The sequence below is a fragment of the Nothobranchius furzeri genome, chromosome 19 (genome assembly GCF_043380555.1).
Source record: "Nothobranchius furzeri strain GRZ-AD chromosome 19, NfurGRZ-RIMD1, whole genome shotgun sequence".
NCBI lineage: Eukaryota > Metazoa > Chordata > Actinopteri > Cyprinodontiformes > Nothobranchiidae > Nothobranchius > Nothobranchius furzeri.
This window is the reverse complement of record NC_091759.1, coordinates 11,954,464-11,981,574: the sequence shown is the minus strand read 5'-3', so window position 1 is coordinate 11,981,574 and position 27,111 is coordinate 11,954,464. Positions and strand designations below refer to the sequence as shown.

The window sequence follows — 27,111 nt, the reverse complement described above, 5'->3', positions numbered from 1 at the left end:
TCCAGGTGTTCTACCCTCACATGAAGCCTCTGTTCAACCTTCTAGATCATCTGTCACATGTCTCTTCAGTTCTTAATGCCATATTGGTTCTGACAGACCCTGATGATGCATTTTACAGCCGATTAAACGTGCCGAATCATGTTGGATCTGTCAGACACAGACCAGTCTGTCTGTTCCACTTGGTGAATGAACTCCGCAGCGACATTTACTGTGATTTTTCTCAGAGCTTTATAAAAGCATTCATGTACAAACCAGTCATTTCATTAATTTACTGTCTTAATCAGAATCAGAATATGCTTTATTGCCAGCGCTCCAGCGACCCAGAGCATAGGAACTTGACTCTGCAAACACAACCTGACCAAGGATAAACACACACATGTAGACAAAAACAGGTACAGGCAGTCACGAGAGCAGCCAGAACGGCGCTCATTTCATTAGATGAAAAGGGTGTTACATGAGGATAATTGGGGTAAGGTTAAAAAAAAGGCATAGCAGAGTTAGACCCAGCGGGGAGTAGCTCTACTATACAAAAAAACTCCTCAACATAGAAGCACGAACATCACAGATACAAAACATCAGAGTCCGATGGGGAGGCGGGGTTGGGCGGGATCCTGAATCCTCCAACGGGAGCTGCCCTTACGGTGCTCAGCCAGCTGCAGACAAACAGGTGGGACGGAGAAATGAGGGGCAGAGAGCACATTGAGTTTCCTGCAGGTTGCTGACCTCGAAGCAGAAGTCACAATCTGAAGGCAGGGGGGGAAAGTCGGGACACAGCATCTGTCAGGATTCCTCCTTTCGTGGGGGGGTGTTGATGGCAGCCTTGGAGGCAGCCTTGGCGTCAGATAAGGATAAACAAGACTTTGTTTAGGGCAGGCAGAGATAATTTTCCTCTCTGCCTTGGAGTCTATAAGTGGTCATTCATGTCCATTCATGTTAACCACTTCTTCCTGTGCAGGGCTGAAGGTACATATCTCCAGTAATCACCAAACAAGAGGTGGGGAAGAACCCTGGGCAGATGAACCAATCACATACCCACTCACAACTAGTGGCAGTTTAGAGCACCTAGATAACCTAACACGCACATTTTTGGTCCACGAGTGGAAACCGGAGTACTCAAAGAATGCCTACACATTCATGAAGAGAACGTGCAAACTCAATGCAGAAATGCAGCAGCAGCCAGGTGTTGCACTTGCAACCTTCTGGCTGTAAAGCAACAGAGCACCAGCACTACCACAGTTTGTTTAAAGTTCAGGTTTTAAATAGAAACCTGCTCTTCTGCAGGTGCAGATTTTACAGGGGTTGACAGTTCATGCCAATGTTTGATAAGTTTTGAACTGTTGTTTTCTCTCCCAGACATCACTGATGTGAGGAGACGTTCAGCTAGGAGACATTTTAATACCTAAATGTAAAAAAAAATAATACAAAGAAAACCCAGTACGCATGACATTTACCAACAGGAACTGTGATTAGTTTGTCAGATGACACCCATCAGAAGTGGGTTTATATGCATACTAGTGCATCACACACATTACATCCCTGAAACCAAAGACACATCATGCATAACACATTACCGGTTTTATCCCAGTTATGTCCATTCAGATGGCTCTGACACAATTCCACCAGATGTTAGCGTCCCCGGCCTAGCCAAGGGGCTGCTTGACTCGGCAGCCATCTGTCCACAGACAGATGCGGTGCTGAAGTCGCCGATTCTCCATCGCTGTGAAGCCTCATTCAGTGTTCAATAAACCCAAAAGCTGCTGGGCATAAAGTTCAGTTCTGCATGTAAACGAGTCTTTGGCTCTTCTGCACAATTATGTTTAATGAACGCTTAAAGTTTTAGGTTCATCAGTTGTTGTTCTTTTCAACCATCGTGCCAGCCTGAGAATTTCTCCCACGCTCCTGGCCCTACACCACTGTTATCCAACCTTTGAACTCGAGTGCAGTCGTCCTAAATGTTTCAGTTGTTTTACTGATCTCAAACACCTGATTTAGGGTTTAAATGGCCTCTTCATTATGTCAAGTTCTGCAGAAGCCTTATAATCACTCAATGTTTTAATTTAGGTGTTTCAAAGCAGGAACATTTCTAAAACGTAAGTAAAAGTATTCGGACTTGGACTGGAAGCTGTGGTGTAGGTTATGAGAAGAGTTGCTGGCAGAGCCCTGTGCTAGAATATTTTTCTTTTAAATCCAGCTCCCACCCATTGTTATTGAATTTCTGACCATTACCGCCCATGCCCGCAGTCTCTTTCTGTTACTCCCTCAACATTTGCACCAGCAGACCCACCGGTTAATGAGAAAAAGATGTGCTTCATGGTCAAAAATATTAACATGTACCGTTTTATTTTGGAAGAACAATACTAAAATAAAAAATAAGATCCTAAACAAAAACTGAAGAGGTTCTTTTCCGAAACACAGTTGTGATTTTTTTTTATCTTGTCAACAAACTTGGCACTCGCTGTTGATTTTTTTATTTACCTACTTCTGCCTGCAGCAGCCTTACAACCGCCTGCTCCCTTGAGATTTGTGCTGGGTGTTGCATGAGCCACGGGTTCCCAGTCCCAATGCAGAGCTACCACATTCACCCTTGATCTCACCACCCCTAAGCCCCACATGAAAAGATCAAACCATGCTTGTACGACGCCCACGATGCCCATGGCACAATGAGGCCTCATCTTAGTCCAGAGTGACCAAATTCTAATGATCAAGCTTCATTCTCCAGTCAGGACCATACATCTGTCTCACACTCTGTGTTCTTGATATCTGCCTACGATCCCACCAAAACCCTTGCAAGACCCTTGACATTGTCACACCGTAGTGAGATATTAATCCTCTCATCTTTCTTGACGGTACTTGCCAAGTGCTATTTGACTTGTCAGTCAGCTTCAATACTGAGAAAAAAAAATGGTTTACAAGAGTTAGCATTATTTTATGTATTTGTCTTTTATATCGATATTAGTCCCGTTTTGTGATGAATAAAACCTTTTAAAATTGTATCTGACTAACTGACGGTTTTATGTACGGATGTGTATTGGTGAAATTCTGACGATACGATTTGTATCCCAATATAGGGGAGATGATGCAATATATCACGATGTATTGCAATACATTCAGTCAGATGTTATTAGCGATTTTGTTTGACTGAATTTACTGTAGGAATATTTAATAAACAGTCCAAACTAATACTTAACATGTTAAACATGAGGTTTCTGAACCATAACAGAGGGATTTATATTTCATTGGTGGAAACGAAACCCATTGCACACTGCTGCCAACTAGCGGTCAGCATTTAAATTGCACCAAAGGAAAAGAAAATACACAAATGTTTGCATGTAAATTCTTCCAAAAATTAAACACATGGCTTTTGAATGTTGATGTGATATCACAGGAAAAAATATCACAATATATTGCCATATTGATATTTTTGATACGCAGCTTTCAAATATCGATATAGGATCGCTGGAAAAAAACATCACTGTATATTTCCATATAAATATTTTCTTAAGTTCCTAGTTGTATGTGTACTTTTAGGTAATAGTTTTAAAATCTGCAGTAGCAAAAGAATATTTGTGGGAAACTTAACATTCTAGGCCTGCCAAGGAAATCGGGTTTCTAACGTTTGCAATGACTTGATGAAACTGTTTCCATTTACAAATAAATGTAGTGAAAACTTATACACAGAGTTGATTTCTTTTCATTTTTTTACTGTGTGGTTTGGTGACAGCTAAGAGACTTGCTGCCTTTTTCATCACACTGGGCTGAAATTGATTTCTCGAGGCCCACAGTGTTTGTCTGACTGACGTGTCTGAGAGTTTTCTTTAGAAAGTAGGAAAGTTTGCGGATGGAGTAAGGCCAGACTGTGCATGCTCAGAATGCAAACCACGCTGACTGACAGATGTAGATGGAGAAACATACATATTGTTGTAGAGGGAGGTAGAAGAATCTGGAAATAGAGACACACTCAGAACTCAGCTTTGGTAGTATAGACAGGAACTTGCCATCTCACCAAACCGCTATTAAAGCAGTTACTTTACACTTGAACTCTGAGACCTAGAGGAAAAGCAATAAAAAGTTTATCCTTTGCATTTTTTATTCATTTGGGCCAATGAGGGTCAGAAACTAATGTAAGGTAACAATCTGAAACTTATTATTTTAAGAAAATAATATTAGTCAATATTACATCCCTTCTTTTTCCTTTGATAAGTAATATAGTGAAATCCATCCGTTCATTTTCTTCTGCTTATCTGGAGTCGAGTCACGGGGGCAACAGCCTAAGTGGAGAGGCCCAGACTTCCCTCTCCTTAGGCATTTGGGCCAGCTCTTCTGGGGGAATCCCAAGGCGTTGGCCAGTCGTGAGACATGGTCTCGCCAACGATTCCTGGGTCTCCCTTTAAGTCTCCTCCCAGTTGGACGTGCCCAGAAAACCTCAGCAGGGAGGCGTCCTGGAGGCATCCTGACCACATGCCCAAGCCATCTCAACTGGTTCCTCTCGATGTGGAGGAGCAGCAGGTCTACTCCGAGCTCCTCCCGGATGACCGAGCTTTTCACCCTATCTCTAAGGGGAGCCCAGCCACTTTGCAGAGAAAGTAATAGTAATATTTATTTATTTATTTATTTTAATTTATTTATATGTAACCTTTATTTAATTAGGAAGTTCCTTGAGATAAAATCGTTTTTTTCAAGGGAGACATTGGTTGGTTGGTTGGTTGGATGGATGGATGGATGGATGGATGGATGGATTGATAGGTTGGTTGTAAATGCCTTTGTAGTCCTCTGACTGAGAGGTGCTATACAAGTGTGGGTCATTTGTCATTTATTTGGTTGGTTGGTTGTTGGTTGGATGGATGGATGGATGGATGGATGGATGGATAGGTTGGTTGTAAATGCCTTTGGAGTCCTCTGACTGAGAGGTGCTATACAAGTGTGGGTCATTTGTCATTTATTTGGTTGGTTGGTTGTTGGTTGGATGGATGGATGGATGGATGGATGGATGGATGGATAGGTTGGTTGTAAATGCCTTTGGAGTCCTCTGACTGAGAGGTGCTATACAAGTGTGGGTCATTTGTCATTTATTTGGTTGGTTGGTTGGTTGTTGGTTGGCTCTCCTAGTTGAGTTCAGTGTTTGATTCATACTGTGGTAGCTTAGGAGGTGGTGCGAGTTATCCAGTAATCAAACAATTGCAGGTTCGTTCCTGGCGCTGACCAGAGAATGCTGCTGTTGTGTACTTGGGCAAGACACTTAACCCGCCTTGCCAGCTGCTGGTGGTGGTTGGAGGAACTGGTAGTGCAAGTGCTCAGCAGGCCTCACCTCTGGCCCAGGGCAGCTGCATCTACATTGTAGCTCATCTCCACCAGCGTGTGAATGGGTGAAAGACTGATGGTGTTGTGAAGCGCCTTGGGGGCTAGTAGAACCCTCAGAGGGTGCTATACAAATACAGGCCCTTTACTATATAGCAGTGTTGGTCAGTTATTTTCTGTGATGCCTCCCTAGGATAGGGGCTCAAGGCGACGGCCCCCACCGCCTCCACCCCCTCCCTCGTACCCCTAATTGAGAAGCACTGACATACAGGGACTAAAATGAGCTTTTTCGACTGGTTCACCTGACAGTCTAAGGGTGAAACAAGAAAACACACAACAACAAAATCTGTAAAAATATCTCATACTTTGAGTTTGCATATCTGAATTTGAAATTGAACTGACACAGTGAAAAAAACAACAACAAATAATGAGTTTTCTGTAACAATATAGAGAAATAATTAATTTGCTTTGTTTATGTCAATTAAATGAACTTATATTCAGATACATCAGCATTATTTATTGAGAATTTAAATAATAAATAATAGAACTAGCCAAGAAAATGGTGTCCTTTTTCCCTGGTCCACAATAAGATAATCATCAGAATACAAATTCATATTCATGTCATGCCATTCAATAACAGTGGAAGAATAAAAACGGAGAATCCCTATGGAGCTTCTGTTCAAAACAAGTGAATTAAAATACAATAATAAATACCCTAAGATAATTACACAGGAAACAAAGAGATGTAAAGCAGAAGCAAGAAGCGATAAACAAAAGTTGAAAGAGTAAAGGACAAACACAGGAAGAGAGACTCAGGAGCTGAGGCGAGGAGGAAAAAACCAAGCCTGCAGGCAGATTAGTTCGAGTGCAGCATGAGAACAAGGTTTCAGTGGGACAGATGAGCCATTTATGGATCAGTTTCAACAAAAGGCCAACTCAGTCAGCTGTAGAGAGATGAAAACCCAGAGACAATTAACCTCTGCTGCACCTAAAGCCTAAAAGTCTGCTTCAGCAACTCCCTCGACCTCAAGTCTATTAAAAGGCTAATCCAATTTTGTTTTTGTGTTTTGTTCTAAGGTCTGCAGATTAAAACATACACAAGAACTCTTAACATTTTGATTCAAGTAATGCATGAGATTTTTATTGATGTGCATGTAAAAAAATATTTTAGAGCCTCTTCTTTTCTTTTTCATTTGCTTCCAGAGAACGGTTCCCACCGGCCAGACCAGCCTGGTCCTGCAGCCTCTCCTGTCGGATACGGAGTACAAAGTCGCCATCACACCTGTTTATTCCGAGGGAGACGGACCAGTCGTTTCACAAAAGGGACGAACACGTATGTCAGAATTCCTACTCTGCAGCCTTTAAATTCATTCCGAGTCGTTTTAACACAATACTACACTTTTAAATGCATCCCATAGGGCAAGGAACTGAAAGCATCACCTGCATCTGCAGCTTTTCCCACATTTGAAGAGTTTAGCTGTCATGTTCTGGGTCAGTCTGACCAGTCCACAAGCATCGTGTTACAGCTGATGGGTGATTTCTGTGAAAAGCATTTTAAAGAACACAGCACGCTCTCTTCAAGAAATAGTCCAAAAAATAAAATAAAACATAGTAAAAGCTAGACTTACTTCCGTTAGGTGGTTCCTAGTTTATTCACGGATCACTTAGACCACAACTAAACATGACTTACCCATCAATGGATTAAGGATGGCTAAAACCTGGTGCTAATTCAATGCGTTAATTGAAGTGTCAGACTTTGAAAGCAGTACTTGGGTTATTTAGCATATCATAAGAGAAAAAAATGGGAATGCATTTTTTAAAATCAGATTTTTACCACGTAATTCATACATTTATAATTGTTAAAATTCACAACTGAATATTTAGTTGGCAAGCTAAATATTTAATTTTAAGTTAAATATTTATTTAACAAACTAAATATTTTAGTCTGAACTGAATACTTAGTTTGTAAAATAAATTTTAAATTTACTTAATAAACATTTTATTTGGAGCTAAATATTTAGTTAACAAACAAAATATTTAGCTCTAAATCAAATATTTATTTTCCAATGTAAATATTTGGCTCAAAGTTAAATATTTTATTTTCCAAAATAACTATAGATCACAGCTAAATATTTTTTTAGCTAAACATTTACTTAGCAAATTTTTTATTTTTATTTTTTTCAAAACATTTTTCAAAACATGGACAGGGCGTTTTTTCCCGGAAGACCAGAAGCCCTCTCAGGCTCAAAATAAGTTTTGATGAAAGGATGAACAACTAAGTCCTTCAGGGGTACTTCTGAGTTAAAAAAGGCTCATGACATACGGATGTATTGTGGAGTAACCAGGTAGGTAGGTTTTGTATATATATATATATGTATATGTTTATATATATATTTCTTTCTTGCTTTAGAAGCTCCAGCATGAGTGAAAGATTTTCTCTGCTACCAAGCGCATTAGCGAACAAACACGACTTTCAGCAAGAGGGAAACTCTAAATTTGAGTCATTTATCTTTCCTCCCCGTCCCATCACGTCTCCCTGAGCGTGGCATTACACACATTAGCAGGCGTTAACGACGTTCGCTGAGTTTTAAATGACGGGTCTCCGACGCTCGCTGATGATGAATGGTTCCAGTTAGCAAGTGAGGGATGAGAGGATCACCTGAGGTAAAAATGACAGCGAACACAGTGGGGTGGGGTGGGGTGGGGTGGGGGGTTGATTGGGGTGCTTTGGAATGGAGATAGATGACGTGACAAAGGGAGCTGGTGTAATCAGGGGATTTGAACTTGTGAGGCTTGTGAGGGAGGCATGACGAGGAATACAGAGGGGGTGATTGGACATTTTATCCTGAACTGAAGACAGAAATTATGACAGAGACAGATAATCTGAAGCTCTGATCTGCCAAGGAATGAGCTGATTAGTTAGAAAAGTGCTGGGGATGTTTGGATGGGAATGACGCTCGGATAACGAGAAATAAAAAACATGTACGCTATGTGTGGAATTGTGCAACACTTACATTATTACTAATTATCAGAGGTGTGGAGTCGAGTCACGTGACTTGGAATCGAGTCAAACTCAAGTAATTATTTTAATGACTTCTGACTTGATTTGATAAAATCTATAAAGACTTATGACTTGACTCTGACTTACATAGGTTGACTTGATGATGACTTGAGCATAGTTGATATTTTAGCACAAAAGTGGCCCGGCATGGACCTAAATCATAAATCGTTCTTCGTTCTGGGTTTGATTTACTGCTGAATGCAGCAGCACTTTGTTTATAATCAGTTTCAGTTGCACTTCCTGCTTGTTTGAGCAAATAAACGAAGCTTTAAGAAGCTTTATGACTGGAATTTATTCATTAGCATTGTCATTGAATTAAAGTTGGACAGATGACTTGATTATTACTTGAAAATTCAAAGTGAAGGACTTGGACTTGACTTGGACTTCCAGATCATTGACTTTGAACTCGACTTGGACTTGACTCAAGACTTGACTGGAAAGACATGTGACTTACTTGTGACTTGCAAAGTAGTGACTTGGTCACACCTATGATGTAGTTCATTTATTGTGTATAAACTAGTAATATCTTAGTTAATTTATTATCTATGAACAAAATAAAACAAACAGAAAAGCCCTCTAGTGGTTGGCTGCAGAATGTTGTTTTTAATTAGTGCCAACTGCTTTAAACCAATGGGGGTCTTGTTTACACGGACTCCCATTGGCTCATAGTAATGAATTTTTTCCTGTATGTTCAGATATTATTGTTTCTTATTGTCACGAGACGGTAGGAGGAGGTCAGACCCAAAATGCAGAAACCCAGAACGACTCGAGGCAGGAGTGGTTGTAAGAAAATAAATTCCTTTTATTAAGGAGGATGAGCAAAATCCAAAAGTACGAAGAACCTGAGAAACTTGAGGAGGACAAAAACAATGCAACAACACAAAAACAACATCAATGGACCGACAACACAGAGACACAGAGAAGGTTATATACACAGGGCTGGGTGATAGGAGACGAGGGGCAGGTGCGTGGGGAATTGGGCAATGAACTGAGGAGAAGCAGAAATAAGCAGGGGAGGAAACCAAAGCTACTGAAATAACCAAACTAACTGAAAACAATAGAAACAAAGACACAGGGTGATCTAAAAAGAAGTAAATAAATGATCTAAGTGGGGAAAGGAACACACACACTAAAGGAGACTGAAGAACTGAAACACTAAACCATAAGGCAGAGGGACTGGAGAACATGTAGGAAACCAGGAGGGAGCTGGGGACAAAAAGGGGCACGGAAGACTAGAGGACACAGAACATGACACTTATAGTTGTTTTAGATTTTTATGTTTAAAATATCCAAGATTGAGTGTGGATAAGAATTTTGGGCAAAGCAGAAAAACATGTATTTGTTTAATCTAAAGATGTCGTTGTTCCTCTTTATTTATATCAAAGGTGACTTGACAATTTCTCTAATTCCACCCTTTAATCTGATTAAAATTTAACTGGTTTGTTTACATTAAAAAATCTCAAATTATTAAAAACAATAAACATGAGATTTTCTTTAATTTTATAGAATAAACTCTTCTTTTGTTGACCATCATCACTGTTTGCCGGGCCATACCCCGGCTGACTGAAAAGGTTCAGTTTAATACCATTAAAGGGTGGTTTAACCATTCAGAGTCGGTACTATAAAGGTGTGACAGAGCGGGATTATTTAAACAATTTTCTCTGGAGACTTGGAACAATGATAACCCAAGCTCGTGTCTCAAATTTAAAGGATTTCCACGGTTTTAATTTAGATCTTTGTTTTAGTTTTGAATCTGAGCTGAGATCTGGCTGATCAATAAAAACAGGGAGGATGAAAAAGGATCTCAATGCTACGTGAAGCAGAACAAAGAAGCTGTGAAGCCCCCCCCCCAAAAAAAAACCTTTGATGTTTCTTTTGTCTAAAAAGATTAAACTATGAGGAATTTGCAGACTTATTTGATTTCAGTATAATAAAATGATTATTGTGGATTCCTAATAAGCATTTGAAGTAGTTGAAAGTGTGTAGAAAATATGATCAATGTTGTCCTCTGCCCTGGATAGTTCTGACCTTTTGAAGTGGGTTTTTGTGAAAGGGGATAAAACAATCCACTAGAAAATAGATATTACTAGTTTATACAGTTTCTGAATCTCCATTTACAGAGTTCTGGACATTTTCTGGAAAGGGGAAAAGTGAAAATATGATGATTTAGTCCTCTTAGCCCTTGATTCTTCATACAAAATCAGCCCTTTCAGGTCTTTGCTAAAACTTCTGCATATTACGACTTTTTCAGCGGGGAGTGACGCCACTGATCAGTGCTATAAAGCGTCTACCAACACTAAAAAGATTAAAAGTTGTATTGCATCAAAGTATGTTGTGATTTAATGCGTTCAGGGGACAAGGATTGCGGTTGTGTGACATAAAAAGCGATGTTCAATGACCTGAAGAAGAGCTGTTTTTTATGGTATGTAGTAGACCACAAACAGTATAGTAACGTTCTGCTTCACCAGCAACTCTTGCAATTTCACAAACGCCAGCTTTTTGGTGACTTCTGCTGATGTCATTTCCCACTGAGTTACAACTAGTTAGCATGAGTGACCTACTAGTCCTGCCCAGTGACTACCGCGTCCTGGTGCAGAAACAAAAACCTAGAGCTGAACGAGCAGAAGACAGTGGAGATGACTGTAGACTTCAGGAGAACACCGGCTCCACTGCCCAGCATAACCCTGACAGACAACCAGATTTCAACCGTGAATTCTTTTCGCTTCCTTGGCTCCACCATCACCCATGAGCTCAAGTGGGAGGTGTCCATCCATACCCTCACCAGGAAGGCCCAGCAAAGAACTTTCTTTCTGCGTCAACCGAGGAAGCTCTCTGCATGCCAGCCATGATGATGATCCGCTTCTACAGGTCCATAATTGAATCATTACTCACCTCCTCCATCACTGCGGTACGCAGGAGCCACTGCCCGGGACCAACAAAGGCTGCAACAGGTAGTGCGCTCAGCGGAGACAATAATCGGATGACGCCTTCCATCATGACCTGTACAACTCGGGTTCTGAAACGTGCCGGTCGGATAACAGCTGATCCCTCTCTGGTCATGGACGGTTTGAAGCCTTACCTTCAGGGAGGAGGTTCAGGTCTTTACTGTGCTGCTGTGGCCCCCAGACTCTGGAAGTCTGTCCCCCTGAGCCTGAGATCTGTGGACTCAGTGGTCTCCTTTAAAAAGCAGCTTGAAAACGCACTTGTTCATGCCGGTTTTGGTGTGACCTTTCATCACCCTCTCCTTGTTCTGCTCTCTCTACCTATTCTACCTTCTTCAGGATCTAATGATTTCCCTCTTTCCTATTCACTCTCTCTCTCTTTCTTTACATTTTTAATCACATTGTCAAACTTTTGCTCATTTTTAATATATTTGTAATCATTTTCTAAAAGATTTTTCATATTTTTACATTTTTTTGTTGTTGTGAAGCGCCTCATGATTTTTATCTTGAGAGGCGCTGTAGAGAAGATCTTTTCTTCTTTCTTCTTCTTACAGAATAGAATCTCACGCCACAAAAACAGCTTGTTCCCCTCCGCTGTACGGCTCCTGCCGATGAATCGCCAAAACACACACAAATGCCCCGGTCACCCACACTCCTACGCCTATGATTGCTCACTGGCTATGTTTCTTTTCTGATTATTTGATGTATCCTAATGTAAATACTGCCTGACCTGACTTTGACCTGAATGTATGTTTGGACCTTGCCACTAGTTCAGGTAATCGGTTGGTACCTGAAAATGGTCCAATACATTGGTCCTCTCAGGCCAGCCTTGTGAAATGGAGACATACGCATGCTGTGTAGGTCTGCTAAAATTATCCAGATGTTCCCATAGTGGAAGCAGGCCGAGTCTTGAAAACCCAAAATGTGAAACTTGTTGTCCAGAACCTTAAAATTAGGTCCTGACTTGGAATGGCTTCAAGAGCAATCAAGTAACGCAAGCCTGACCTGTGACTTCTGAGCCACAACTTAGCCCAACTAATACCAAATCCTCTAAAAGGATTTCAGGAAACGGCTTCTCTGGCCACGACGTTTCGTTGAATCTCCAGTTTCTCATTACAGGTGAGCACCCTGTGGGAGGGAAGGCCGCGAGCGCAGGGGATGATGGGAGTTTCCTCCGCCTCAGGATGGGCTGAGGGGGTAGATGATACAACACAAGAGCAGGTTATAACGTCAGGATTTAAACGTACGAGCCTGCAGCTGAAGCTGATGGGAGTTTTATAGTGCAAAAGAAAAAAAAGTGATTGGTTTTTTTAATGGTGGCCTCCCACCGAGGCTGAAGAGGAGGAACGAGGCAGAAGAGCTGCTATAATTTGAAGGTTTTAGTTTGTGGCTCAGGCAGGGATGATTGGAGGTTTTCAGCTCTTTCAGCGTGCAGCTGAACAGATTTGGTCAGAGATTTAGACCTGAAAAGTTCCTCGTTTTACATTAACCAACAGGATCTGAATCAGTCAGGATGAAACGCACAAAGGCTGGAAATTCATGTGAAAGTAGAAATGTCTTAATAAAAGCAGGAAAAAACCTTTTTTTAGTTGCCATCCCTCTCATAAGACCTCTGGCTTTAATGTCTTTCTAACAAATGAACTATGCTCATAACAGTAAAGGGACTTTGAACTTTTCACTGAGCTAATTTTATTAAGCTTTATCAAACCTCTGTTCTTTTTCCTTTTGCTTTATTATCTTCTTCTATCTGGCCTGGCTTCTGTCGCTCCAGTTCGTCCCCATACTTTCTCTTCCTGCCATTTAATGACGTTATTAAAGCACTTTCTGGTCATTTCTCTCCACTGAGAAATAGATGACATGAATCATTTTACGAACTGATTTAATTCGCTCTTTGTCATGTTAACCTTTTCATTAAAATTTGAGCTTTTAAGGCCGTCTGTTTTGTGTAAACACCCGTGTTCTATTAAAACTGCAAGTAATGGAAGACGATGCATCATATTTATGAGCTAAACATTTAATGAACTCATAAGAAATCCTTTAAACCCCGGCCTTTTCGCAGAAAATGGTGTGATTCATTTATCATTTCGACACATTTTCAATACTTGACTAAAATGCATAAAATTAGCTTTCTTCTTCTTTGCAGTTCCTCTTTCTGCTCCTTCGAACCTGCGAGTGTCCGAGGAATGGTACAACCGCTTCAGGATCACCTGGGACGTTCCACCTTCGCCCACCATGGGCTACAGAGTCGTCTATCAGCCTCTTTCTGGTGATTTTAGCCCATCCATAATCAAAACATTTACTGTTTGATTTGTTTTCCTGTTCAGTTTTATACAAAAATGATTGAAATATTTCTAGACTCTCATTATTGTAAGTGCAAGAGGCCCCCTATAGGAACTTCATGATGACGTTTGTACATCAACTTATGAATGAATGATCCCGGGACATTGTAGTGAATGAAACACTTATAATGTACTTTTATTCTTAGATCAACAAGAAATGATCATTTTCTTATATTTCTGTCAGTTTTCTTCAGCAGGTGTAAAAAGATAAACAAGTGAGCCAAGTAGCCTGAAGCTTCTGGCCTCGAGCGTCTCTGCCTGCAGCTAAAAGCTCCCGGCTACGGCAGACACATCTATGTTACAAGAAATCTAAATCATTAGCGACTTATTTAAACCGCGCTCTGTTTTTTAATGGAGGACGCACAAAAAAGTCAATTCTGAGTAAAAGCACGAGCATTGTGTTCAAATGTGAAACCAATACTTAAAAATAAAAAAATCACGTATAGAAATATCAGGACCAGTCCACAGAAAATCTGAGTAATCAAACACGAGCTTCCTGTAAAGTGGTCATCCAGCCACATCAAAAGGCTAATTCATTCTTCCCGTTTAGCTAGATCTGACACTAATGATCACCTTTGAACCCTCACCTCTACCCCCGCTTCCATTTAACTGACCATTTGTTTCAGTGGTGACATCCCGTCGTTAAATATTCTGCCCCTTTGCAGCCCCTGGAGCAGCTCTGGAGACCTTTGTGGGGGAGGACGTGAACACGATGTTAATCCTTAACCTGCTGAGTGGGACGGAGTACAATGTCAAGGTCATCGCCTCCTACACCACTGGATCCAGCGAGGCTCTTTCTGGGAAGGCGAAGACCCGTAAGTCAGTCACCCATTTTCTTTTTTCACTTGATGCCACAGCCTACGGTGATTTGGTATACTGACCATTAAGGATTTTTCTTACATTTACATGTAGAAATTCTGTACGTATTTCAAATTTCTATTAAGATGTTTGAGTTTTAGACTTTTCTGACTCCTGCAGAAACCTTGTAGCAGCTTTGCCTATTCATAACTCATCCCTGAAATGAGCAAAAGGTGCAATAAATCAACGTTTTCTCCGTGATGTAGAGCCTTCCCAAAGCTCTTTGACTGTCTGATCTGGATCATATAATCAGCCCGAGCCGAAGCCTGGTATTCCCTCTCTTGCACGACAATTAACCTCTTCACAGCTCTTCACAACACTGGCCAAATGGCCTTTTTAAACCTGAGATGTCACCAGTTTGATCTCCATAACCTTCAAAACACACATGCCCTTTTAAAGACGTCCTTAAGCCAGACAAGGAAATCCAAAACCCTCATCTATTTTCATTCCTCCACAAAACTCTTAAAACTCAAGTGTTAAATGTACAAACCTTTTAAATTATGCACATGCCTTTGCATAGGTGCCAGTTTTCACCACCTGCATAGCAATTAGCCCCATCTTTGCTCAATTAAAGGACAAGTTCGGAAAGTCGAGATTAGAGAACAGAGGGGAACAAACGGCGGTGAGATGGGTTTATTGGGAAAGAGCGAGAGAGATGATTAGGCCAGAGGGATCCCAGGAGGTGAACAGTGTCTGTCACATCGCTCGGTAGCATGTTAATGAAGCCAGTAGACTATAAAAAATGAGCGAGCTGATGCGTCAATGTCACACGCCAGCACAACTGCTTGTTAATGTGAACAAAGTATGAAAACTAAATAAACTGCAATCTGACAGTTTGGGATCTTTATCAATTTAGAAAACCTTGGAAGCCAGGATCCTAAAATTAAAATCTCAAACATGAATCAAATAATTCCTAGAACCAAGGTTCGAATTACACACAGGCTTCCGGGGGAGCCCAGTGAGAATGCCGCAAGAGCAGGGGTGGAGGGTGGGTGGTTGATGGCGGCACAGGAGTTTAGTGCCCGCTCAGTCTGTTGCTGTCGTTGTGTCCTTGGGCAAGACACTGAACACAACTTGCCTGCTGGTGGTGGTCGGAGGGACCGGTGGCGCCTGTGCTCGGCAGCCTCGCCTCTGTCAGTGCGCCCCAGGGCAGCTGTGGCTACATCGTAGCTCGTCACCATCAGTGTGTGAATGTGTGAATGACTGATTGTGTTGTGAAGCGCCTTGGGGAGTTCCAGGACTCTAGAAGGCACGATATCAAATGCAGGCCATTTACCATTACCTCTGTTAAAACTTTGTGAGAGTGGGGCAGTGTGTCATCATTTTTTGAGCTCCCCCTGGTTGTGTTTGTTGAGTCAGTGACTTGATGCAACCTGCTGGGTTCCTTATATATGAAACTTTTTTCTGATTGGCTTAATGAACTGACCTGTATTGGAATGTTTACTATGTGACGTGTCTTGAGACGAGTCTTGTTGTGATTTGGCGCTACATAAATAAACGTGAATTGAATTGAATTGAGGGCTTCCACGGGAGCCCATCACCCTTTCGGGGGAGCCAGGCTCTCCTGTAAATCAAGCCCTGCCAAGAACCATACTTAATGATGTATGTTAGGCCCTCTTCCACTATCGGAACTTCCAGGTAATTTTACGGGATCTTCTGGACATGCACGTGTCTTCATTTACCAGGCCAGCATGGACGCATCACTTTCTGGGCCATTTCAGGAACCTGTTGAGTACCTGAACTGTAATATTTATGCAGAAATGACCCTGGTAGAGCTGCTGGGCAGGGCTTGTTGTTATAAAACTCATGCTGATTGGTTGTAACTCAGTGGGAAAGGATAACTGCAAACATTGCCAAATATCTGCCATTTGTAAAAAGTTTCAGCCAAAGTAGAAAGGAAGGGAAAGAAAATAAGCTGCTTTAAAATTGCATTTTACTAAATTCCTAAAGGGCTACAAAATGTGGTGGAAATCTCCCCCCCCCAAAAAAACAACTAGGCTGTCATTTACACTGCTTTGTGGTTTTTACAGAGCTCTGTAAAAGCCAACATTTCTGCTGGTCATTGAACGCTGCTTTTTACATCACACAGCCACTCCACAGTCCCCAAATGGATTAAACTATGGCGTACTTTAATCGAATACAACTTTTTCAAAAGGCATGCCGATTCACCCTTTCACCGATGCGTCACATTGTGATGTGAAGATTCAAATTCATTTGTAAACGTTCGTAAACCAATTATAAATAAATGCTGAGAAAGAGCCACAGGAACATAAAAGCTTGCCACCCGGACACTTTAGGGGACGGACTGGCAGAAAAAATAAATAAAAATTAGCAACGGTGGAGGTTTGTTTCTCCGCTTCAGCCACTGAACGTGGGATTTACTCGTCAGGATTAAAGGAAAGTTGTTCAAAACTAAAATAAAATACAGTAGCAACACTATCAACAGGCAACTGCCCCGTACACATTTCCATCATGGGTTAGAGTTCCTAACCAGCCGACAATCGAGGACAGATTAATAAAAGGTGCCTGAAACATTTATTTATTTATTTATTTATTTATTTATTTATTTATTTTTTAAATAAAATGACTTGGCTACAAAGCGGAGGCGGCATCAGGGGACCTTTGGTCATTTATAAGTGGTCAGACTGTGGCGGTAACGTGGCACACTCGTGTTTTTCACTAAAGATTACGTAATGGTGTAAAGGGGGTGTGGGCCATCTCTGCACAGACTTCCCTTTAGCTTGGACGTAGCTTGTTTTTATGCCCATTGAAGTAACGCTCTTTAAGTTCATCCACAAGCCGCAGGTACTGGTCTTTCCAGTCCCATGTGAACTATCAGGGGATCTAAGCTTCAGCTAGAAGCTACCACATCTCTGCATTGGTCCGATTTGCAGTCTCGGCTGATTCTGTGTTTTCAAAAGCGAAACGGACTGCCCTTGTTTACTTTCATTTTCGTCATTCATGTTTTCCCCTGGATGTCACGCAAAAGTATGTCGAGGATGTGTCTTACATAAATAAGATAATGGAGTAAAAGGTATTTGGTTACTTGAATTAATGTGAAAGTAGGAAAAATCTTTCACGTGACAAAAAACATTTAATTAAAAATAACATTTAATAATCGATTTCTAGGACCCTGAAGCAATCAAACTGTGAGGTATCTAAGATGGCATACCTCTAGTTATTAACATCCATGGCCATTCAAATGCCCACCCGCACGTTGAGGTCGGCTGACCTTTTGCTGCTGCACACGCCGCGGATGAGACTCAAATCGCGGGGGGATCGAGCATTTGTGTGTGCTGCCCCAAAGCTATGGAACTCATTGCCCATTGGAGTTCGGCAGGCTCCATCTCTGGCGGTTTTTAAATCTCGTTTAAAGACCCACTTTTACACTTTGGCTTTTAGACAGTGACTCGTTTTAGTGTTTTATTGTATCATTGTTTTAATGTGTTCTTAGTATTCATCATGGTTTATCTGCCTTTGATTGAGATTTTTATCCTTTGTTTTACCCCGGGTTTCCACCGGAGCCGTCAGCAGCACGTTACTGCAGCAGCACGTCTTGCTCGCGTAAGCTGCTGCTTGGCCCTTCCCACGAGACGCGAAGCAGCAGGGGAGCAGCTGTCACCGACCGAGCACGAAGTCACACGAGTGACTTCGTCAGTAAACACAACAACAAGCAGGAGAAAACTACAACATGGTTTGTGTTTTATGTTCTGTCCGTTTTATAATCACCAATACGGACCTGAAAAACAAAGGAGACCGCTAGCTAGGTGATAGCTTCTCACGGGGACGCACAGTTAGTAAATATTTTTTTAAGTAAAGCAACTGGAAGGCAGTACGTTTCTTTATTCTGAAAACCTCAGGATCTTCTCTCCATTTCCGCGTCCGATTTCCTGTCTTTCCTTCCCCAAAAATGTCGAACTTGACCCGTTTCAGAGGCGTTGCGCGTAGAAAATAGAACCGGCGCATAAAGGCCGCGACATGCTGCTCCTGAGACGCGGCCGACTCGCGCTGCTGACGGCTCCAGTGGAAAAGGTTCTGTTGACCACAGCGGTTCCTATCAGCAGCTATGACGTGCTGCTGCAGTAACGTGCTGCTGACGGCTCCCGTGGAAAGCCGGGGTTAGCTCCTTGTAATGGTTGTGTTTTGTTTTAGCCTGTGCAGCACTTTGGGCAGCTCCCATGCTGCATTTTAAACGTGCTATATAAATAAACAATGCTATGGACTCTTTTTTTTGTTGTTTTTTTTTTTTCATTGATCAATGACATCACTCAGCCATCACATATGCTTTTGTATGGAGATAAAACCGGTTAAAGGACCAAACCATCGCATATCCCTTATCACCTTCCCCTTCCAAATATTTCCCGAAACTTCTATAGTGGAAACAGCTGTTGATGCTAAAAGAAGCTTTTTTTTTTCCTTTTTGTCTCCGTTGCAACGGGTGAGCTTTTAAATGAGATACTTTGCAGAGATGCGTTGTGTTTAGGTACTTGATTTGAAATTGTCTTGCTTTGCTGGATAATGTGTGAAATATACTAATATGTGCAAAGCCATTACCAGCTCATTGAAACACAAAATGCTGATTTTTATTTAAAAAAATTCAGTTCAGAGCAACTGGCACATTCAAAAGTCAAATGCTAAAAGCACATAAGTTTCATTTGCATAAACCGGCTGAATTAATTTAGGAATGTGTGCACAAAGTATTTCAGCAAGCTGAGCTGTATTCCTCCACATGTCTGCAAATAACTTCATGGAAATGCACTTTAGTGTCCTTGAAGCTAACCAGCTGCACGCTTTCTGTCCATCATCTGGAAACAGGATTGCTTGTGGTCTCTGATGTGAGCTGCAGCTTTTTTTGGCAGCATCATTATAGCAGTGTGGAGGAAAGAACAGTCACAGCTCTGTAACGAATATTTTTAGAGCTCCACAAAAGTTTAGCTTCATGTCCCATTGCTGCTTTTGTTATTGCCTTCCAATTCCATTCAAAGATTTCTGCAAAGTCAGAGGAGTTAAGCAACATCTGTTCCAAAAACGTTGTGTTAAAGTACAATTTACGGAGGAGTTGGGGTAAAAGAAACACGGTGAGGAACTTGCAGCTTTCATGAAATTAAAATGATTTTCTTGTAAATATTTTAATTTCTTCCTGCAGTGTACCTTGGGGTGACTAACCTGAGTACATATCAAGTGAAGATGACCAGTTTGTGCTCCCAGTGGCAGCCTCACCCACACGCCAGTGCATACAGAGTGGCCATTCAGTCTGTAGTTGGTGAGTAACGTTACTGAAAACTTTTTTATTATCTGCTTTAAGGTTTTTGTTTTAGTTTTTCTGGGGGGCAATTTGTTATGAAGGCTAGTGGTACCATGAGTGTTTTAAGCTCCAGCACATCTGGAATTCTAGTTCATTGAGTGCGTTTACATGCAGCCAGTAACCCTTTTAAAACCCGAATATTCGCAATAACCCAGTTCCACAGGTCCAGGTAAACACCGCCAAAAACCCGGATATGCTCATAACCAGGTTTTTAAAAACCCGGTTACTACACCTGGGGTAACCCTTTTCTAACCCGAATGTTTGGTCGTGTAAACGCATATCGGGATATCCCCATCAAAGCGTGTGTTCTGCGCATGCTCTGTTCGCAAGGAATCTTGGTCTTTTGAGTAGCGAGACGTCTTGTATGTGCCAGAACACCGGAAGTAAACAACAAGTTGGGAGCAACATGGCGAGTCGCGGCACAGCACCACACTTTTGGAGTGACGAGGAAACTAAAGCGCAAACAAACGCGGTCGCTATCTCTTCCGAACTGGGAAACATGTTGTTGTTTTCACGAATACCGGAACAAGAAGAACCGGAAATGACGCATATTGCGGTCTGGACGTAGTCCATACGTCCTGACGCTACCCCAACGTCCGCATTTAAATCGGGTTATGCAAGTTAGAGGGAAGTCTTTCTATTTATGCTTGTAAACGGGTTATTCTGATCAACTCAGAAACCCGAATACCGACCTTAACCCGATCATAACCCGGATACTGGCTGCATGTAAACGTAGTCTGTGTAATTCAAAAGAGTTCAAATGAAGACAACTAAAGCAACAGGAAGTGTAGATGTCCATCAGGGAGGAAGAGGGCAGACTTCGGGGCTGCTCTTATCAGTCTCTCTGCCATGGTGCAGTTACCCTACCATACTATGGTATAGGTGGTCAGCAGGCTCTCGATGGACAAGCATAAAAGATCAGTAGCAGTTCGGGTTCCAGATTCTTCTGGACCATCAGGAAGTGAAGCCGCTGCTGGGCCATCTTAATACCAATTAGAAATGGAATTCCCGAGCATAAAATGTGTGGGCTCTGTGCACAACCCATCGAGCTTTGTATCACTGCAGCTGTTGAGTGCAAAACTAGAAAAACACGTCTCTACAGAAATTCCTACAAAAGCAACAGTTTTGTCTCCTCGCTGCTATAAGGTGTGGATTTATGTTGAGTAGAAACATTGCCAAACTCCTAATGGAGAGAGCAACTCATAAGACTTCCATGATGGAAGATGATTTTTCCAAACTAAACATTTTATTTTTGATCCAGAGAAATATTCTACATACAAAATTTCAACTTCAAATGAACTTCAGTCTTTCTCCATGATCAGCTCTGATCATAAACAAAACCCAATCTTCAGTTATGACTTTCAGAAACGTAATTCGTAGAAGTTGACAGAATAGTAGTTTTCATTTCCTATAATTCCTTTTCAAAATAAAGGTACACTTACAAATTAGTATGATGAACGTAAATGCATAAATAACCAACACACTACCGCTTCTAAAGCCTTATTGCTGTATATCGCTCTGGATTATCCGGTAGATTAGCTTTTCATGTCTATTAAGCGTGACTGAGCTTTGCTACAGCTAAATATTACTGAATGTACAGCTATGATTCTCCTCACATTGTACTTATTGAGCTCCCACGCTACATTTCTGAGCCAGCGGGGACACAGCTCATTCATACTTGCATGCTTTCAGGAGGAGGAGGTTGAATCCCTAATTAGCCAGAGATAACAAAAGGTTTTGTTGTATCCCACTCGAGACATGCCAGCAGTCTTAAAGGTTTAGCTGTGCAATAAAACACTGAGCCTTTCTGTAGAAATGAAGGGCTTATGGATTACAGCTCTGCTGACATTTACATTTGCTGTGTGAAATAAAATGGAAGGAAAACGACCCAAAAAGGGTCAGGATTGGCTGCCAAGTGATGAGATGTTCTAGTTATGTGATTGACGGTAATTATGCCTGCTTCAGACTGCTGTGGGAGGTATACTTTGAGGACAAAAGGGAAATTGAATTAAATTGTTTTTGTGATTTTTTTTCTAAAGCTTTGGTTGCACCTGCAGCCGCTTGTTGTTTGCCTGGAAAACAGAAAATAGCCTTTATTTAAGTTCTCTGTGGGCGTTTGGTAAAGAACCGAAACTGCATGAGCGATGCCCTGCAGACCTGAATGACAACCAAGACAAAGATTCTGAATTGTACTGTTAAAGTTGTTTACTTCAGTGACCACAAAAGTATTTTTTTTCTTTTTTGTACAGTTAAAAATGTCTGGCAAAAGAATATGCAATAGGCAAATTGTTGTTTATAACTATATAACTTCAGTCAGAGAAGAATAGATGTAATCCCACTTATTAAAGGTACTAAATGGAAGAATTGTTCAGTAAATTAATCACAAAATCATAGATTTCATTAGCAGCCTGCTGAGGGGTTGTCAGGACGTGTTCTGTTACAATCTGTTGGCCCACAGGGTCGCCGAGTCTGTGGAAAGCCAACTCTGCAGAGCCAGCATTTATAATTTGACACCAACCGGCAAAACATAGCAGTGTTTTGTTAAGAACCTAAACCAGTAACAGGAGCGACCCAGAAGTTATTTCTTTTACCCCTAAGAAGCCACGGCACCTTTTTGGTTTACTTTAACATCTGGTATAGAAGGATAGACGCTAACGTTGAGCTAACAAAACAGTGATTTAGAAACAAATAGGCATCTCTAAAAAATCTCAAGCTTCTTTTTCAATTACAAACACTCAATATTACAAAATTGATGTCTGAGTGCCGAAGGCAAGCCTTAGAGTTTCACTCGCACAGGAGGAGCAGTATAGATTCAGCTTTAACGCCCCCCTGATATCAAAACTTTATTAGAAATGCTTCTAGTTGTTTTAAAACCCAGCGGACACTGAGATGGAGATGAAAGAGAAAGGGGGAGAGGAAAGAAAGAGGTGAGGGGAAAAAAGGTCACAAAAATGAACAATAAAGTAATGTACAATAATCAGCTTCTAGACCGGGGGGGGGGGGGGGGGGGGATTACACTGCACTAACAACATGAGGACATTAACAGTAGCATATTTTGCTGAAAAGCACACGGTAATAATTCATAGTGCATTTAGTGCCAACCACAGCCCTAGCTTATGTCAAATTACTTCATTTTATGGGTGGTGACTCCAACAAGCGTAAATGGGGGAATGAAGGAAGAAATTATTTATTTGTATTTAAAATACATGAAAATACTTTTAATTACCTACTAGAAAAAGTTTTATTCAACCTTTTGCAGCCACTTTTTGCTTCTTTTAACCCTCCCACTGTCTTTATGGGTGACCCGGCAAGTAAAGTTGACCATTGAGCAGGATTGATGGTTTAACCCTTGAGGTCCACGTGGCAGGGGTGAGGTGGTGCTCACCCCTCACCCCTGCCACATGGAGCCAAGGGATAAACCATCAATCCTGCTCAATGGTCAACTTTCCTCGCGGGGTCACACCCATTAGGACAGTGGGAGGGTTAAAAAAATGTGCTTGTTTAATTCAATGTTGGGGTGAACTTTATGCTAATTGTCTTGTCTAAATGTTCCCAAGTATCCAGAATGCCGTGAATGTGTTCTTATATCAATCCAAGTTTTAGAGAGCTAACAGCTTCTTTTTTGCACAGCTTGGTCTCTATGTGCTTATTTTTCCTTGACAAACTTGACTGTGAGGTGATTCCCTTTATAAATGATGCCATTAGCTTAAAATTTCATCCTGAGTTGTCATCACAGCCCTTATTTTTTATTTTTTATTGTGGATTAATATGATCATGTTTTATTTTAGCTGACAAAAACAACAAATTCCCTTGTGTAAGCAAAATTCCTAATATTAAAGCCGCTTTCCTTGATTGTGCAGCTTTAAAAGTAACTTTGTTTTATTATCTTCTGTTTCTGAGGGGATAAAACACTCCAACACACCGACATAACAACAAACAACTGATTCAATTTCCCACAAACACCCTTCAGTCAGCACCTCAAAGATGAGATTGACTTTTAATACAGCCGTCATCCACCAAATAGGAAAGTAATGGCTGTTATTCATCACCTTTAGGCCCCCAGCAATAACACTGCCATCATTAATGTCACATATTCCCTCGTGTTTCCTAGGGGAGCTCCCGTGTTTTGGTTCTCTCCACACACAATAGAGGTAAATGAGGATTTATGTTGGCACAGCTGGTGTGTAATTACTCTGGAGATGAGTCTTTGGTTTGGAATGGGACATAGTGGATTTGAAGGGGAAATGGAATAAAAAATCAGTATAGGTTAACAGTTTAGTTGTAGAGCTTTTGAACTAAACAGAAATGTAGTTATCAAGATATTTTGATGTTTAAATGGTTATGACATAAATGTCTTGCCTATATTAGGAAGCTCTTTGACCAACCTTTTACCACTTTGCTATTAATGTCATGTCTCCCTTCAGGAAAACCTGAACTTAACTTTTACAATATTTTTAGCAAATATGTTGGCACAAATTGCTGCCTAATGGTATGTCAGGCTTGATTAGGTAATCATCGGTTAGGTTTTTTCCCTTTTGGAATATTTATTTGTATCATTAAAAAAGTATTTTACTCTCTCCAGCCAGCACTTCTACTATTTTCTGTTTGAACAGTAGTTGCCACTAATAAAAAAAATAAATTAAAATAAAAAATACAATACCACAAAAATACTAATGAAGAAGACAAGTTTAACATTGGACAGAATGGATTTTTTTTAATTAACTTTTTTTTTTTTTACTGCAGCAGCTGAAAGACACAAAACTACTCAAATAAAATCTCACGTACTGGATTAAATGTTATTGGTACAAAATTATGTCAAGCTGATGCTTCTCATTTTAATCCGAAAATGCATGGCATCTCTATCCATCCGGGTGCATCATGCACGTCTGTAAAGTGGTTTACTCTCATTTACATCTTTGTGTAAGTTATAATTGGGGCAGCAGTAGCTCAGGTGGTAGAGCGGGTTGCCTCATGATCGGAGGGTCATGGGTTTGATTCCAGCTCCTGTCAGGGGTATCCTGCTGTTGTGTCCTTGGGCAAAACACTTCACCCAACTTGCCTGTGTTGGTGGTGGTCAGATGGGTCGACGGCGCCTAATGGCAGCCTCGCCTCTGTCAGACCTCCCCAGGGCGGCTGTGGCTACAAGTAGCTTACCATCACTAGCAGTGTGTGAATGTGAGAGTGTGTGAAAGCGTCTTTGGGTGTCTAGAATTGCGCTATATAAGTTCAATGCATTATTATTATTATTATTATTATTATTATTATTATTATTATTATTATTATTATTATTATTATTATGTTTGTATTTCTGTCTTGTTATTTATTGCAGGTAGTCAGAAGCAGGAGACCATGCTGGGTGGTGGAGCTAGCAGACACTGCTTTAACAACCTGAAGCCCAACACGGAGTACAAGATCAGCGTCTACGCTCGGTTAGGAGACGGGACTGAAGGACCTGCAGTAACGGCCAACACAAAAACATGTAAAGATGCTCAAACATTTACAAGCTCATCTCTGTATATATGCATCCTTTTAGTCTTTGCAATTAAGTCACCTGATAATGTTGGCCTGCAGTGAGTTAGGGGAGTAACTGTGTCCAGTTCATATGTTGGAAGAAGTAGCACACCACAGAAGGCCTCCCAGACAGCATTATATACGAAAGTTAGAGTTAACTAGCCGTTGACCGAGAACCAAACCTTACAATCTTCTTGCTGCTGTTGACCGGTTTGAACAAGTCACCGACTTTGCCAGAATTCACCCCACTGGATTTATAATGTACGATATACGGCATTGACTTTACACTGGAGCTGATTTGAAACAACGTGAAAAAGTCCAGACCCCTAACGGTTTTTGTGGTTGGCTGGCTCACCAGGTTCAGCTGCCAGTCTCACACTGAGAGATGGGTATCTTATAACTCATCATGCTAAATAAATAACGTCATTTTCACAAACGTAATCCTACATTGAAACAATATTTTTAATATGTGTCAATTCCCTATTGTGGACGGTAATGCACATCCTCCATAGTGGGACTGTAGGATTATCCATCCATCCATCAGTTTTCAGCCGCTTATCTGGAGTCAGAACGCGGGGGCAGCAGCCTAAAGCTTGGTTTATGCTTGACGCATTTACTTTCCGCTTGGTGATGCGGCTCGCAGATGGAACGCGCTTCACAACTCGCAGCGTTTATGGTTCATGCGGCTTGTCTCTGTGGTGAGACAATATTCTCCCAAACTGAACGGGGCAGCATGGAGCTCTACGGCATGCATCCAACACTACATCATAGTAGAAGTAGAAATTACTGTTTACAACACGGCATTTCAGCATTTTTAACAGCGTTCTCGTCTTTTCCGACAGTGCGAGCTATTTCTCTCCAAGAATTATTAACAACATGTTGATCCGAATCTCTGAGAGCTGAATCATACAAATGTCTGTATTTACGAACCTCTGCCATACTAGTTCTTGCCGGTCCGCCATGTTTTTCCGCGTCCGACCGTCTGCGTGGTTAGAAAATTTCCTAGGTGCACGTTGCGGAAATTTTGGGCCGTGCGGAGGCGCGGTGGAGGGGCGTGGTTGTTAAGATGACGCAAAATGACACAACTTTTCCGCGCGGAGCCGTGCGGACCTCGCGGACGCGTCAAGCATAAACCAACCTTTAGCCGAGATGCCCAGACTTCCCTCTCCCCAGCTACTTGAGCCAGCTCTTCCGGAGAAATCCCAAGGCGTTCCCTGGCCAGCCGAGAGACATAGTCTCCCCCAGCGCGTCCTGGGTCTTCCCTTGGGTCTCCTCCCAGTTGGATGTGCCCGGAAAACATCATACATAGATTATCAATACCAAATAAACCCTATAAACACATTCACATTCGTCTTTTCCTCGCCTCTGTCAGTGCGCTCCAGGGCAGCTGTGGCTACATCGTAGCTCATCACCATCAGTGTGTGAATGTGTGTATGAATGGATGAATGATACACTGTAGTGTAAAGCGCTTTGGAGTCCTTTCTCTGAGAGGGGCTATACAAGTGCGGATCATTTATCATTTTCGTACCATCACAGTCAGCCTCCTTGCTAACTGCTGCAAATCCAAAAAATCTCTGAGGACTGCTGATGTCCTTCCCTGTCTTCTGTCTCCATCAATGTGATTTGATAAACACAAGTTAGATTTACACCTTTGTCTGTTAGTGCCGTCAACCACACAGCAAATAATTACTGTTTGCTGTGTAATCAGCAAATAAAAGCGAAGTAAGGCTACAAACTGGCTTTTATTTTTTTGGACTAGCTTAACAGAGTTTAGCTGGACGTAAAAAGTTCTTTGACGGT

The 27,111-nt window shown here is 41.4% G+C and overlaps 1 protein-coding gene across 4 annotated transcripts in view; it reads left to right on the top strand.

The window, feature by feature from the left end:
- LOC107394420 (collagen alpha-1(XIV) chain) overlaps nt 1-27,111 on the top strand; it is a 260,498-nt gene that overhangs the window by 186,164 nt on the left and 47,223 nt on the right. For all 4 annotated transcript variants that reach the window (XM_054744996.2, XM_054744994.2, XM_054744993.2 and 1 more), the window contains 5 exons: nt 6,499-6,628; nt 13,442-13,564; nt 14,303-14,452; nt 19,642-19,758; nt 25,130-25,279. In XM_054744996.2, the coding sequence (XP_054600971.2) occupies nt 6,499-6,628; nt 13,442-13,564; nt 14,303-14,452; nt 19,642-19,758; nt 25,130-25,279 (670 nt within the window). The remainder of the gene's footprint in view (nt 1-6,498; nt 6,629-13,441; nt 13,565-14,302; nt 14,453-19,641; nt 19,759-25,129; nt 25,280-27,111) is intronic.